The 17,368-nt window shown below is 39.9% G+C and overlaps 1 protein-coding gene across 1 annotated transcript in view; it reads right to left on the reverse strand.

Moving 5' to 3' along the window:
- tspan9a (tetraspanin 9a) overlaps window positions 1-2,941 on the reverse strand; it is a 94,387-nt gene extending 91,446 nt beyond the window's left edge. Inside the window, exon 1 of the mRNA XM_028449105.1 lies at window positions 1,867-2,941. Coding sequence (XP_028304906.1) covers window positions 1,867-2,235 — 369 coding nt within the window. The 5' untranslated portion in view covers window positions 2,236-2,941. The remainder of the gene's footprint in view (window positions 1-1,866) is intronic.
- Window positions 2,942-17,368: the final 14,427 nt, after the last annotated feature.

Raw genomic sequence — 17,368 nt, forward strand, 5'->3', positions numbered from 1 at the left:
TGATTTACGAGTCATTAAAATGATCTGGTGGTGGGAAGAATACAAAAGTATCACTCTGCAGGATTAGAAAGGAATATACATGGTGGGGCTCCATTAGGTGAACATTACCAGAATAAAAATTCAATTACTGCACAGCAGGGAATGGGCTGCACTGGGAAGAGTGTGTACTACTTAAGTTTCCAAGGGCCACACACACACGCACACGCAGACATGCCTACCTCAATAATGGTGTGCAATAATTAGTTATTACAACAAGGCTTAGAGAGAACTTGGGATATGAATGGCCTCTTATAAGTATAAGTATATCCTCTAACTGACCCTTAAGAATCTAGTGGATAATGACTTCATGACTCCTGCTAAAGGTTGGCCTATTCAATGGTGCAAGGGCATCTCCTAAGTTACTTTGTCAAAAAACTGAATCTTTTCATTCACCATGTATCACTATGTATCTGGCTAATGTGTGTATATTTTCAGAGGAATGCACTGAGTATTTTTCTATCTTTCTCACCAGGCATGACCATGCCAGTGCAGCAAACACTGATATATGACATAATTACACAAGTATTCGCCTCATATTTGGATGAACCAAAATAGGCTGTTGTCACTTCAACCTGCACTGATGTGAAGCATTTATTGGCTAATTTAAGTTGAAGTCTGCAATCAGTGAAACATCTGGAATTGTCATTCTTTAAGTATTTACAGTACATCATTAGGGCACACTGACAAGGCTGTGAGCCATTCATGTGTCTTAGCCAGTTAAACTACATCTGCTTCTGTGGACTAGCCTTTAAAATGAAAAAAGGCTAGAGATGTTTCTTCTAAGCAGTGGCAGAAGTTCACATCCACGAGTGGTGAAGTGTGTTTTTAATATCTGTGACAAACAATGTGATGCTTTTACACCAGTTCATACAAATGGTGTGTAAGTATGTGGTTTTAATTGCCGGCTTGTTCACAGCTGGGGCTCACTAATGCCCACTCTGATGACTCCTATGTGCCCCAGTTACCAGGGCTCAACATCATTGACTTGTTGGGCCTAGGTTGGATATAATTCCCAGCATTGGGTTGTTTTTATGCTTCACGCTTCACTGCATCCATACAAAAGACTTGGCCTGGTAACCCATAAGCCCTTAATCCATTCTGTAAACATTTAGGGGATGCCCACTTTTACTATAAATGTCCATGCATTGGCCAGCTTTCCCTTAAAAAAAAAGCATTCTATCGACACAATGGGCATTAGTTGCAAGGGCTATTACTCTCTCCTTGTACTGCAATCAAAGCACAGATGTGTAACTAATGTGATGTGCAACTAATAATCCACTAATTGTATTGAAATTGTTGTAGTAGGGATAATTACCAATAGTTTTACTCTTGGGTTGTTGGTCATAGTTTGTTCAATATATTGCTGATGGACATCTCAGGTCTGCATATTTATCAGCTAATCAATTTCACTCTTTTGCAGAGGGATGCACATACACTTCACCTGTACACTAGAGATTATTCCAATTAATTCTGTGTTCAATTTGAATCAAACTGAATGTGTCACTAATAGACCGTCCCCTAATTACCATCCTCGTGCCAAATACAAAAACAGACCTGCAATGCAACATCCAGGAATAGCAACATGCACCGAGGGAAACAGGCATGAAGCGTGATGGAATCAGGATGACAATATCCCCCTCACAGCCTGTTCTTTCCAGTTATCACCAAAAAAGAGAGAGAGAAAAAAACTTCTAGCACAATAAACCATCACATCAACTGAATGTACGGAATCCCAGAAGCCAAATGTGCACAGTCGTTTTGTGAGTCAATATAAAGTATTATATAAAAAGTACAAAAATGCATGCATGAAAATGTTAAGCCACTTACCCAAAAGATGAGATTAAAGATGAACATCATATACTTCAAGCAGCAGAGGCAGCCTCTTGCCATGTTACACTTCTTGAATTCTAGAAGGAACACAAACGATAGATCCAGGTAAAAGACTACGTATTTGCTGCCTTTGGGTGAGCTGTACTTGTTGTTGGTCTTGTCTCCTGCACTGGCGTCAGCTGCTGCACCAGTCTGTCCCTGCTGTGCGTTTTTGCGTGGCCCTGTAGAGCCGTAGAAAGCCCCAGCAGTGAAGCCTCGGCTGCCAACTGGGCGGCCAGACGTGGATGCTTGGGCAAAATCAGAGTCGCAGGTTTCTACTGAAGGGCTACGGTGAATGGCTGACTCCTCACTGCTGGACTTCTCCATGCTCCAAGGCTGCAGCTGCTGATGAGGGGCTCTTTGATGCACAGTCTATCATAGTCTCATAGATAAGAGGACAGAACTATTTGCCCTCCAAACCTCCACACAAGGAAACAACCAAGACCAACAAAACTAGATCCACACTTGAAAGTGTCCTTGATAGAAGTGAGTCAAAATTAACTGCTCGGGCACCTCCAGCAGCTTTCAAAGTCCCCTGCTTGCTGGTACAATCCTAAAGTGGCAGTGCAGAAAGGTCCTGTGGGGTGCATTACCCTTGTTTTGTGACAGGTATGTCTCTCTAGAAACAAGTTGCAATACTCCTCTTATCTTATCTCCTGCCCTAGCGTAGTATCACTTCTTTCTGCTGCACGCTGCTCTTTCACTGAGACTGCAACTCCAAGTGAGTCTTAGCTGCTCCACTTCCACCTTCTTGCTGATCTGGTAACTTTTACCCGCTCTCCTTTTTCCACAGACCCACTCTCTCCCAATCTCTTCCTTTGGTTTATCTTTCGTTGTGCCTCTTTGTCTCAGGCTGTTATCCTGTCTTCTTTAATGTACCATTCTGCGCTCAGCTGCTCAGTCTCCTGCACTGCACTGCCTGTGCTCTTCTCTCCTAAATGCAATGCACCGGCTGATGTGCTATTATCGGCAGACGCAACTGACAGGCTTTCCCTATCCTCCAACTGCCCTGCTCGCCTCACTCTAGTGCTCTCTCTCTCTTTCTCTCTATTCCTCCACTTCTCTCCCCCATGCTCCCTCTCCCAATCAGTCCCTCCCCTTTGCTGATAACGGAGCCAATGCAGCAGCTGCGACTCAGAATGGAGCTCCTCCTTCTCAACTCCCTGTGTCTTTATAAAGCTCATCGCAGCGTCTTTTTCTCACCTAAACAGGTTCAACAATCGCATCTCTTAAGATTACATTTATACAAAAAAATCCAACAATTTGCCAATGATAGATTTGAGGGAGATTAATTCAGTGCCTTCAGCTTCACACATACTAGAATAGCTTCTCTCATTCTCTCCCTAAAGATTTTGACACAGTTGACAGGTTTCATTCAGAATGTTGTTGTGGCTGCTGTAAACAGGGAGGAACTTCCTGTATTTGTGTGTTTTCAATGAAGCTCTTCCATTATTTGTAATATTCCATTATTTACATTCCCTATTATTACACCTAATCTCGAGATAATATAGTCATTCTTTCCTGTGGCCATCAAACATCACAACTCCTCAATTTAACCCATACGCCCATCCCTAATTACAAGTGCAATAATTCGGCTAATTACAGCTTTCTTAATTGTACATTGTAGAATGTAGATCACACTCAATGTATCGACTGGTATACATATACTTCTAAGTATATTTGTACACATTTAATTTATTGTGTTATTATAGTTATTGTTATTTGACTTCACGTTTCCATTTTAATCATGTACTGTATGTATCTTCATAATCTCGTGTTTCTTGTTTCACCTTCACTATCATATTTCCACTTTGGGAGCCATTGTAACAAAAGTAATTTCCCTGATTCTGATGTTGTTGGTGTCTTGCAAAAGTTGACTGCTGACAGAGTGGTCAATAATAGGCATGAACAAAACAACATTAGTGGATAGAAAAAAACTTTCGCAGCACAGAATCTATGCATTGGTCAGCTCTGTTGGTGCTGATCGATGATGTAATTTAAAAGTTATGAAAAAAAAAAACCTGACTGATGCAAGAGTGGTTCCGGTGCTTAACACTACAAAGCTAACTGTGGTTAGCTTTGGTAATGCTCCTACTCTGTGATGTTCTCAGCCAAAATCCATGTATTAGTATCCAGATTAACTGTCAGCATCAAGGCATAAGAATTACCCCACCATCTAAAGCCTGGCCAGAGATGATTGAATTTAGGACAAGTGCAAACTTATGGGGAAAGCTGAAAAGCTTTGCTAATTCTTTCAGTACCTTTCCATAGTCTTGCAGCACTCAAGCTTTTAAATTAGCACACAGGGGCCTATTTTCACCCTAAAAAAGCTTGGAAACAGGTTTAAAAGTCTGAACCAGGCTGAATATTTTTAAGTTTAGGAAAAGCTCCTTTTTAGCAGAGTGCACTGCCTACAGGCAGATGGAAGGAGAGATTTAACTGAGTGGCATAGAAGGTGTCCAGAAATACTCAATAAGCAATGACAATGTACTTCAATTTCGATTTGGTTAACATTGTGGGATAAAAACTGTCTTAGTATTGTTAGTAATGTGTTTATTTTGGGAGTCAATGCTGCCATTTATCAGACCTAGACTTTTAAATATTCCGGAAACAAACATTCATTCATAAACATAGAAGACTGTCTTACAAACAAACAAATCACATAGGTAAATAAGTTAAAAAGGTTACAATAAAGTTTAAAAATTACATTTGTTAAATGCAATTAAAAGGTAAAAAAATAATAAAGCCTGATCAGAGTGCACCGTTCAAAGACACAGCTTGTGGAAAAAAGCTTTTGCCGGTGTGACATTTACCACATTTGGTGGCACGATAGCACCTCCCAGAAGAGAGAAGTTCAAACAGGTCCTTAGCAAGATGCAGTGGGTCCTCAATGGCCTCGGTTACATGATGTTTTTTTTTAATTCAGAATTATTTAATCCAGTTTAAATCATTCACAATTAAAGTGGTCTGCTTCGTGCTTACATGGTAATAGTAATTCCCGAACAAGGTTTACATGGAAAACTGGTTTGTTCGGCTTTTGTTAATTCCACTTTAGGTGTGAGGGTTGGGAAGGCTCTGATTGGACAGGGGGAGAACGTGACGTATCACGTCTATCAGGAAAAACACACAACAAACCTTGTATTGTCGGTTATAACACCTTTATTTTGATTGTAGTTTTGAAGCAGCAGCTGGACAATAACACACGGTTTCAGTTTGGACCGTGGAGTAGAAGAGAGATAGGAACTAATCACCGGTAAGAAGCCCAGTAAAGGTCTGGAAAACAATCACCAAGAATAAATATTTGCTCCCTGGTAAAGATAGTAGTTCTAACAACTGGTAAAATGATAAACTTGGTGATATTACAGCCTGTACATGCAGTACGAGAACGCATTTACTTCGCCTCCGGGTCCTAGTGCCTGCCCGCCGGTGAAGCCTGTTCCGTTTACCAAGCTCCATGTGTGTTTAATAACTCTGTGTGAGTCAGTGTGAAAGTCTGCATGTTTATGCCTCTGTCCATCCACTCTTTTCATTATACCCATGTCTTTAAAGGTTCTTACTAAATAGTCTACGCTGGAGTCCGGGCCGTCGCCATCTTGGATTATGTAATCATCAGCGCGTCATCGCCGCAAGTCGCGCTTGTGCAAAACGATGCGAATTAACTTAAAGCAGCTTTAACCAAGTTAAGTGTTTATAAGAAAGAGGAATTATTTAATTCGTAATTAAAAACGGAATAAACCAGTCACTAAATTTGGAATTAACTTAGCATTAGGAATTATGTGTTTACAAGGTCAGGTTAAAGAGGAATTAACATTTATTCCACTTTAAAGAGGAATAAAAGCTCCCATGGAAACGTGGCCAATGATGGCTACTGCCCGAGACAGAAGTCTTTGTTTATAAATGTCCTCAACAACAGATAGCTCAAACGCTCAGTAATATTTCATTTTCATAAAACAAACAAACACAATCAGACTTATAAATAAACATTTCCAATACATGTTTTACTTATTCCAGATCATTTGAGATTTATTACATGTTTGACAACATAAAATAAAGTGTGAACTTAATGAAGACAGCTAAACCAAAAAGGACTTACATTGTTTGTTTTTGGGATGGGAAGATGGCCACTGATTGGTTTTTGAATTGTTTGGTTCATGTAGCAAATTCCTCTAAGAACTCACCAATAAATCATTGTAGCGTTTCAATAAAGCTGTTTTTCATGAAAAATGAAGTGTGCACCTAAAACACAGAGCTTAAGCAGGATGATTATCCTGTCAAGAGAGCTGAGCACCTTGATTAATTAGATTAAGAGTCTGAAACGACATTCACGCCCTCCATCTATAAAACTTGTTCTCGGTGTCCTCCCATGATTTTGTGATGAAGAGACACAATTGATCTCAAAACAAAACATCTCTTGCAAATCATGACAACATTGCTTGTGACACTACCGGTAGTAGCGTGTGAACAAGTGACATAGTGTTCATTTAGTTAGATTATCAAAAGCTAGCAGTATTATTCAGCCTGGGAATGCTGTGGGATTCCTAACAAATAACTTGGGGAAGTAACTGGGAAAAAGACTGCTTGGGCTTAAAATTGATGAGTTAACAAAAAATATGCTGGAACCAGTTTGACTATGACCTTTAATCAAGGTCAAGATTTTGGCTATAACAAAATAACCTTTTTAAAGTTGTACAATGAAGGTAAAGATAGAAGCTCCACTGTGATGACCTAAATTCTGCATGAATTCAAAAAGCAAAGCATCATAAAAAAAATCAGTAATAGATTACGTCAGCTTTTTATAGTGTAAAATCAATATCTTGCACATCTGTGCTTTTACTCTCTGTTATAGCCATTTTGTATGACCGACTTCTAAATTTGCCTCAAAGAAACATCAATGCCTACATGGATCTAAATCATCCACTAATTGAAAACAACAGGAATCTGCTACAGTGAGTTAAGTAGAGCTGGATGAGAGAGGAGACACACACACTAAACAATACTTTAAAGAACTGGAAATAGTAGGACGACAGAGTGAGGTTGAGTTTTGGAAAGGATAAAGTAAGAGGTGTGAATAAATTAATGAAGGAGCATCTGGGCAGACTAAAGCAGAGTCCAGGCTTAGGTTGATGGGCTGAGTGAAAAGAGATTGAGTTTAAAGACTCTCTGATTGAAGCAGGCGGCACATTAAACATGCATGTGTGTTTCAACAGAAGAGATTAGAATCAAAACTAAACTTTCCTATAGTTCTGGAGACAAAGCTTCATGTAAAAATAACGAATGAACACATTAACTGGCACATGTACGTGTAATTTGGGGGTTTGCTTAAAATCGGATCCGACCAGATAAGTGTACAAGATGATGTCATGATACCAAAATGAATAACCACGATACTATACCAGACAAAGTATCACAGTATATATCGCAATACTGAAGCCTTTTTTTTTTAATTAGGATTATTTTTATGAACTGCAATGTATTTGTACAAGTTAGAAATACTTATTAATTACTTATAGTGTTGTTTGGTGCATGATAAAAGTACATGAACAAAAGCAAATAAGCAATAACATAAACTAATAAATGAAGTTAAAATTTATATGGTTAAAATCACAAAATAATCATTCAGTTTCCTTTGCACATCAATCTATGTTTAACTAATATAAATCAACTTAGGATAACATATTCACTATCTTTTAAAAAAAAAAAAATCTCTTTGACAATAATGCTTCTTCTCCAACATAATAAACCATAGAGGATAAAATACAATAAACAGGAACTGAATCCCTGTGAAAACTATATTTGTATGCATTTTCTGGGTGACATCATTGGTGTTTTATGAGGTAGGATGTGTTCCCTCTTTTGGCTCCTATGGAACTTTTGGAGTTTTTTTGAGCAAAATTAGTGATGCCACGGACGACGCCGATGCCTCCACGGCAGACTCGCTGCTCGGGCCTGGTGCTTCTGCCATGTGTTGTCTTGTGTTTGTGACTGTGAGCTGTGCACGCGTCCAGGCGAGACAGAACTTTAGCTTGTTGTTTGTTTTGAAGCAAATTTCTGTCGAAGCGGAGCTGTCTTTATTGAGCTCGTTCTTGCTGGCAGACACACACAAACAGCCAATCAGCTAACCGACGGGCGGAGCCAGTGTGCTAAAACATCGTATCATATCTCCGGATGTCACCAGCAACAGGTAAACAACCAATCATTCAGCACCTGTAGAGTTGGGTTGCAGTAGTTGCCATGTTGGTTTGTTTTCAAGTGAGTAGCGTGCATTGAGTTTAGACTGTGCAGTGAAAAGCCAGGAGGAGAGTAGATGCGGCCTCTATGTAGCGGAAACTGGCACCGGTAGTATCGTAATCCACGGCAGTACCGTCATGTAGAATTTCTAGGAACCATTACAATTTGGCACCACGGGGTACCGTGGGTATCATGCAACTATACTTGTAACACATGCAGCTCTTCGGCCTTTCTTCCGTATCTTTGATTTAAGAACCTTTGGTTTAACTCCAAATCTCAGTGGCTTATCTGCTCTAATAGTTAATATCCCAGCTGATTCATTTATGATTTTTATTCCACTATTGTTATGGTATTGCAAAGTAATTTAGTGTTTTTAAAGCTTGTGAGAGTAATGTCTAATATTGGAAACATAGGCTACGGAAAATAACATTTTATATCCAGTGGTTGTTATTATGTTATACTATTAGATTAAATAATACTGACTAATTTTAAAGGAACTCTTTTTTTATATTTAGCCTTTATGACTGAGGGGTTGCTATCAGTATGCGTGTGTTATTGTTTGACTTTGTGTCTGCACCCTTAACTGGCTAATACTGGCTAAAGAGTTATGTGATCAAAGGATGAATAGAATGAAGGTTTAGATAAATGGATGAATGAAATGTCTGATGATCAAATTCAGATTTGTCAAAAACCCTTAATTTCATTTCACCTTTCAGAACTCCGAAACTTGTTTACAACAAGGACTCGTGCCTTCAATCAATACGCAGGCCAAAAGCTTTCTCAGATGCCTCCGGGGAAAAAAGTTCAAATTTAGACCTGCTATTTTTAGGTAAACAAATAAAAGACTGAAATGTCTGTGATCAACATGTTTCTATCTCTGTTACCTAGCCCCTAAACAATTTACCTAATGGAATGGAATCCAACCACAGTCACAGGTTTGTCTCACCCATGACAGCTTTCTTAAAATAAAAGAGAGAATTCACTCAAATGGCAACAGGAAGGACTGTAAAAATGTAGAGAATGATAGTAAACTTGGGGAAGTAGAAAGGTCCCTTATTTCAGACAGGAGGACTTTAAACAGTCAAAGATTAAAATGCCTACACCGTAAATACTTGCTAATTTTTCTTTGCTTACACTATGCAGAGACTCGACGCTGAATAATTTTGATCCTTCAACAAGACATCAAAGCAGACCTGCGGCCCCACGCTAAATGACATGTAACAGCACTTGATCCTGGTGTGAGGACATGATCAAGGCCTGAGCATAAGGGGAGGATTAAAACGACAAAGGACTTCCCCCAGTCTGTCACTGGTCCAATGATCCTCTGTAGGCAAGGCCGTTGCTCTGGATGCAAACAGACAACAGACACAAAGGCACGTCCTACAAAAACATCAATAAACTCAAATATTTGCTTCCCCAACTATAGGACTCTTGAAAAAAACCATGAAGAAGTTGCTGTGTTCTGAGATGTTTACAGATTTCAAAAGTGTGATTTTAATGTTTTCCAATGATGTCCTACACATGGAAATCAAGGAATATTTGAAGAAGTTATGGTAATAGTCTACAAAAGTGCATTAGAGAGAAAAGCTCTCTCAAAGTTAAGGTTTCTCACATACCTGAGCAGCCAGCTGGGGGGCAGTAACAAAAGCTGTGTATTTGCACTACTTTGTATTAACCCAACCCCCCCAGCAATAGTTGTCAATAGTTGTTTTAACTGTTAATGAGATTCATATCTACAATTAATACCTTTGCCTTTAGTAGTGTTTGATCAAAGTGCAGGTGAATCATCCATTCAAAAACAGTTTTATTTTTAGGACCTGGACTCCACTCTGATTGCCTCAATGGGATGAGCTAATGTGAGCTCGTCTTGTTTAAGTCAATGCACCATTGTGGTTGGGGAGCAATGGTTTACAGCTGAAATGGAGTAATTCTGTGGTCTGAAAAGAAGTGAGGAGGAGAAGAAAGTGATTTATGTGTCTGCAGCAAGCAACTCAGGTGAGTATTTGAATCAGCTGACTGTAGTAAATACGCTGCCGCTGCTTCTGCTAAAATAAAAACACACACGTGATCTCAACTTATAATCAGAATAGATGCTTGAGTAGCCATGTGTTTTACTTCAAAATGCAGTTTATAGGACATTAATGACAAAAGAGTGGAAATAGCCAAAGGAAGACAGCATGAATTGCTCTCCTCAAGACAAAGTTTTGTCATTTTATACCACCTGATACTGATATTTGAAGCATAGAGTGCTTTCTTTATGACTTCAACAAGCATACAGTATTTAGCAAAAATGAAAATAATCAATTTCTCAGAAAATAAAGGTTTTAGTGCTTTTTCTCTGTTTTCCTCATGCCGATGTTCCTGGATTTGACATGGTGTGCCACAAATGGCCAAATGACAATGCATGATTGATGAAATATGCTACAATAATGTAGAAAAGTACAACTGAAAAGCTTTTTAGTCTAATGCATGTCTTGCCAGCTAAATGACTTCCAAATCAGGCATCAATCGGTTCTTTCATATCTTTATCTTGCTATTTTATGACTTTCCAAACGAGACCCTCTTAGAAGAGGCTGCTTAGACATTTGTGCCATTCTCCAGTCATTCTTGAGTGCTTTGGAACCAAGATGCCAATAAAGGTGTCTGGACAACATGGTAATTAGAAATTTATAGTATTCTGCTGCTGTGGACATCAAACTGCAATGACAGGAGTGATTTCCTGACAATGACACAAGCTTGAAAGGTTCAAGCAACTGTCAGTTAAGGTCATATACTTCAAAAGCTGGCCGCCGCAGTGTCGAGCTGGTGTTATTTACCAAGTACATAGATACTGTTTGGTCATCCATAATTCATAACTTTTCTCATTATATTAAAGCGTGGTTTTCTAATTGTTTGTCCCACGGGGAGGAAGAAATGCTGACCATAGACACTTTGAGGATAAGATGGAAAGTGCTACAAAAAGTCAGAAATACAAGGTAGAGTCTATTGTCAAGACCTTGAGAGAAAGGGCTGGTGGCTGTGACATATCTATAGACATTGCCTCACTCACTCATGCCAAAATACACACAAAACCAGAAGCCCCAGGAGCTTGTCCTACAGCCAAGCCCCAATCTAAACTAAATTCCTGCCAACAAATCCATCAGAGAGCTAGAAGATAAGGCAGGACGCAAGAGACAGGGCAGGATTTCATAAATAAAGTGAGTATACCTCGATTACAGGATACTACATTAGCATTTAGAAGACAAAGTGTCTCTCTCTATTGGAATGCAATGTAGCATCACGGTGCAGTAAAGTCCTGTTCAATAAAGACTATAAGATAGAGGTCAATTGCCTTTGATGTCTGAAGTAGGACGATGCATGAATCTCAATGTGTCTCATCACATACTAAGAGTGACAGTCTTTTGATGATCTGATCAAAGAAACAGAACAAATTATGTTCACTGCATGTCCTGCAGTCTTTGCTAATATAATCCTAACCATGTCAAGACAAAATGATACTGTCATACTGGCTAGTTTGCTAAGATTATGTTTAGGTAAAATACCAAGAAATAATTAAAGCATTTTTTTTATTCATGTGAATTTGGGTGGTTGCGTGGTTATAACACAATTTCTGTAGTTTAAATTTTTTAATTTCTTGTTAAAAAAATAATAATTTTTTTTTTAATTACTTATTTATAGTATCAAGAAGCTAAAGTAGCCATATGATATAGTGGTCTTTCTGAATATTTAAGAAATATGAAGTTTCACTGGACAAATTGCCTTTCAAAGTTAAAAAAAACATGAGCACCAACCTCCAAGTGCCAAATATCCTCTTTGCCAGTTACCGTGTTTGGTTCAGTGATCATGGCACCATGATTAAGCACACTTTAAAGGTTTGAGCAAACAACCTGACATAACAGATTCAAATTTCATAAAGGTCGGTCAGACAAAGATTCGCGTTTTTGAAATTTCTCCAATGATAAGAGATTTTTGAATTTGTGAAACGGATCCAGAACCACGATATTGATCGAGATCCTCTCCAAAATGTAATGGAATCTTCCTTTGATGTAAACTTGCTATCAGACAAACAAATATATCACCACCAGTGAAAATACGACCTCCTTGGCGGAAGTAATAAAATCAACAGTCACTTGTTTCAGTTAAATGTATACATTAGGTTTTATTATTGGGAAGAGCAGAAGTAGAACTTGAGCCTTGTGGATCTGACGCATCTCAGCTGTCTAATGTGGCTTCTGGGCAACATGCCAATCCATCGAAGGCCAAACTCACACAGGGAATATCTGTGCGTAACCCTCGCTGTGAGCAGACATCTTCAATGTACAGAAAAAGCCAGATCTGAGTAAAAGGAAGAAGACTTTACTCAAAAATAATCTGATTTCATTGGCAGGTCAAAAGCGGGACATTTTTCAATCAAGGAACAAATGACAACTCATAACTCATGTATTTTCATATTATAAAAATTTAAATTGGAATTTGAAGAACATAAATATAAGAATAAAATAAAAAAATAAAGTGAAATGAAAAATATAAAAATAGTTACACATAGAGTCTCTAACAATAAACCTAAACAACTAATCACAAAAAAGGATAGTATGCTAATATTTCATCTACATCTATATATAGTTCCTCCATTGTATGGCGTGGATTTGTGGTAGAGCCCCCAAAGGAGAAAGGGAAGCAGGTGATGGGTACTTTGTGTACCCCAGGACGCCTAAAGGATGTTGTTATCACTGCGATTTGAAGCCACAAGGAAAAAAAAAAACCACAACGGAAGCAATGCCACCCACAGCTCAAGTTTCCATACCTTGCAAATACTATTGGCACAACATTGAAACTATTTAGGGAGGTGAAGGCAAACATGATATATCACAGTCCAATCCTTCATTCATCTGCTCCCTGGAGCCAAGAGGATGAATTGTGCTCATGTGGCGCCTGAAAAGCAAGCTTACATACATACTCAGGGCTCAGGTTAAAGGGCACACCGGAGGTCTTTAAGGTAAAAATCTCCTCTGGAGACTTGTGGTGATGAGCAGGGAATCTGAGAGGAGTATGACAGAAAAAAACAGAGTGGGAAACAAAGTAACCTCCAATCTGAGAAATCCAAGCAGCATATGGTATTTTCTCTACTTGTGGATGTCCCCGAGCTGCACTTGTGCAGACTTCAGCGTTGTGCTGTTGTTGCAATTGATACAACTACATGTTGTTTTAACAAAGCCGTCTTTGTTCAAAGCACTGTATGATCTCCATCTATCAATAGGGCAGGATTAAAAGGTCACTCAGGGCAGGGAGAAATGTTCAACTCTTGGATTCATCTCTGATTTCTAATCAACGGGAGGCAGAAAAGCAGCTGCCATAACACACACACACACACACACACCACTCACACTGCACATGTCTGCATCATGTGAAGTGCGTCAAACAAGAGCTCTGGTCAATAAGCAGATGAGCACGTTGCATCGCGGAAGGCTTGCTCAAGGATGTGCTGACGCAGCGATGATGGTCACATGGGGTTTATCAATATTTTAGATGGCTGTTGCTGAGGGTGAGAAAGTGGACTGCGCTGCTGAGATGTAGTGGTGTAAAGCACAATGGAGGTGAGGAGCCAAACACACAGGAGGAACGAAAGACTATCATTAAGCGTCACACTCTGCTATTTCTGCTACTCTGTGTGATGGCTCCAGCCTTGAGGATTCAAAGACAAGAATGCCTGTGGAGTTCTGCCATTGTGTGTCCTACAGAGGCATCTCACCTCCATGCTGACATACGGATAGAGTTTGTACTTCCTGCTTATTGATTATTATCATTTCAGCCAGCCTATGACATAAGCTGCGTCTCCATTACCCTTGGAAATGTGCAAAATTAAAAAAGACAATAAAAACTGGTAATGGAAACACCTGAATTTTGAAAAAACACTCAAATATCACTAAAAAGTTTTTACGCGTTCATGAGGTTTTTCAGATGTTTCGATATTGAAATGTGTCGCAAAAGCTCCACAGAAACACTTTGTCCCGCAAATACACATCACAAAGCATGACGTACCTGGTCACATGACCACTTCTCTCTGAGAAAACATGACGCGGTACATGTAAATAGAAGAGGAGAACAGGACATTTCTTAGCGTTATACTTGAGATTTCACGGGAGTTATGAGGCTTCTGCCCAAAACAACGTTCAATGGAAGCACATTGAATTATACTTTATCGACATTTAGAAATATCGCTTTTATTTTGCGAAAATCTGTAATGGAAATCCAGCTGGTGTTGTAGCATTAACATAATCCCATTTTAATATGACACTAACACTGAGAAAAGACAAAATGTATACTGTAAAAAAATGAAAGAAATATAGAGTGGAAACCTGTGGCAAAGTGAAGAAGATACAAACCAACAACATGGCCATGGCAAGCTGTGTGTGTGTGTGTGTGTGTGTGTGTGTGTGTGTGTGCGTTTCCTGGCAAAGACACTGCTAATGTGCCTGTGGTCATTCATGAGCTGCTCCGTCACTGCCACCCTGACAGAACAGCGGAGGCATGATGAAGGCAGCCAACTGCGGCAAAAGGCCCCAGGTCTCTATTTTGTATTAGTCTGCCTCCAAACAAATCACTAACATGTCATTCTACATGTCAGGCAGTTCTTAAAAAAATTATACAAGGAACATGTCACAATAAATCACAACACCTCTCGTGAATGGCTGAACACCATGGCTACACACCTGCTCTAATTCAAACAACAGAGCGCCATCATTGGAGATCCAAGCAACAATACACAATAATACAACAGGGCAATGTAGTGCTTAATGAAACGAATCTCCTGCTTAGATGCCAAATATTCTTAATTAAAGTCTGCACTCTCAGATTGTCTCCAGAGTCTGAGCTGAAATTGATGCTGGCTATGTTCCTGATTTCACCTACTTACATACTTTGTGCTGAGGGCTTAGAAATTTACTCTTTCCTGCAAGGTGTCTTGATTGCAAATAACTACATTTTTTCTGCATTCTGTATAATGCTTTTTTATAACACAGCACTGGAAGAAATGGTTTGCAGATTAAAAATGAATTAATCAAAAATACAAAATACAGTGTCAATTACCTTTTATGGGGGCTTTAAGGAGTTAAACATTGACTATATGGTGTGTTTGATTGTTTATTTTTGGCGTGTTACTACGACCTCCATTAAAGCCTGTAAAAGTGTGATAACGGCTCGAGTCACATCATTAGTGAGTGTGTGAGCACCCCTCTCTCTATGTGAGGCAAAGCGCTACTAATCTACCGGCAGCAATATGTTATAATAATAAAATTATAATGTACGTCGGGTTTGCTTCGGGCTCGGGCCTACAATTTAAGTTAATGGGTCGGGCCGGGCTTTATGCCCGCGGGGCCAGGTCGGTCGGGCTGGATTTTTTGGACCTGATCTAACCTCTAGCGGTCTGCCATCGAAAGAGGACGGTCTGCCTCCGGGAGGGGCGCTTGTCCATTCTCTCCCTCAGGGGCGAGAGATGGGTAGCACTCGCAGCCCCACCTTGTTACACCTCTGTTACACAGAGGAGCGGTTTCTATCATTCCTCCCGCGCTGTCAGAGCAGTTTTTACACCAGGAAGTTTCTGGGTAACGGCATTCACCCTGTCCTGGATTTACGTGCTCTAAACAGATGTCTCAGGAAATACAGGTTGAGGATGCTCACGCATGCCTCCCTGCTGGGTCTGCTGCAACAGGGCGACTGGTTAACATCTGTCGACCTCAGAGACGCGTTTCCATATTCTGATATATCCTCCTCACAGAAAGTATCTGAGGTTTGTTACGATTACTGTGTGCAGTGCACAATGTTTTACTCCCTGCGCAGCATGGATGCTCCCCTCACGTGCTTCTTTACGCATTCCCCCCATTGGCTCTGATACCCCCGCTCTGTCCAGGGTGTAGTAACACGACCATGTACTGATCCCGGTGGCTCTTCATTGGCCTGCCATGCACTGGCTGGCGGAGATTTATCAGTTGCTGTGCGCTCGTTCCTGTCGCAGGCGAGGGGCTCGATTTTCCACCTGCACCCGGAGCGCCTGGCGCTCTGGGAAAATGGCCCGAGCGGCTCAATCTGTCAGCCGTGGTCCCCTCACAGAGTGTGATTTCCACTATAAAGAGTGCTCGAGCCCCCTCCACTAGATCTCTTTATGATTGCAAGTGGAGGGTATTTGAGTGTTGGTGTCTCCAGAGGAGACACATCTGCTTTCAGTGCCCGGTGGGAGTGATTGTGTCATTCCTGCAGGAGAGATATGAGATATGAGTGAGATGTCTCGCCAGACAATCCTTCCTGCTTGGGCGAATGAGAAGAGCTGCTTTTTTTGAATGATGTGTGCCCGTCCGCCTCCTCCTCTTATAGGAGGTGGGAGTGTCCCTGGCGGATGGACATGTTTCACCAGCCAATCAGGATTGGCAGATTGAGAAAAAGGCTTCTGAGGACTGCAGATGGAGTGTGCATCCCAAATCTCACTCATATAACCGGGGTTATGTAAATAACCTAAAGTTTATGCCAGAGGTGTCAATGTCATTTTAGTTGAGGGGCCAAATACGGAGCAATTTTGATCTCAAATGGACCACTGATTTTAGGCGGGAAAATTAGTAATTTCAACATTATTGTGCCATAGTTTGCACTTCTACGTAAACATAAAATACTAAATATGTAATATGTAAAGTGAAAATTTCCTAGATTTTGTGACCAATTTCCATTTAATTAAGGGAAATATTATGTCATAATTTGAGAAAAATGAAGGATTTTGTTAGAATTTTTTTTGATTGTTTAACATTAAAAATAACTGCAATCATGAGACATAAACACAGGGAAAACTGTGAGCCCCGACAAGTATTGTTGAGTTTCATTTACACAATGATTTTTTTTTTTTACTTTCTCCTGCAGGCCAAATTGGATGCTCCAAAGGGCCAGATTTGGCCCACGGACCATGAGTTTGACACAGGTGGTTTATACTATTCACCCCATTCAAAAGGATTGATCTATAATCTACATGCATTAATCAAGTGACAAATATTTCCTGTAAAAGAAAACTTTTTTTTTTTTTGCAAAGAAAGTTGCTTGCTCAACTGCACACATCACATTTTCTACTGCTGCAAATATGAAATTATTGCTCAAACATCAAATATTATTGTACTGCAGACTCCAGCAGGTAGGAACCAAAAAGCTACAGCTGACACAACCGCTGCACGCACACACACACACAAAAGTCATGTCT

This window comes from Gouania willdenowi, chromosome 6 (genome assembly GCF_900634775.1).
Source record: "Gouania willdenowi chromosome 6, fGouWil2.1, whole genome shotgun sequence".
In the NCBI taxonomy this organism is placed as follows: domain Eukaryota; kingdom Metazoa; phylum Chordata; class Actinopteri; order Blenniiformes; family Gobiesocidae; genus Gouania; species Gouania willdenowi.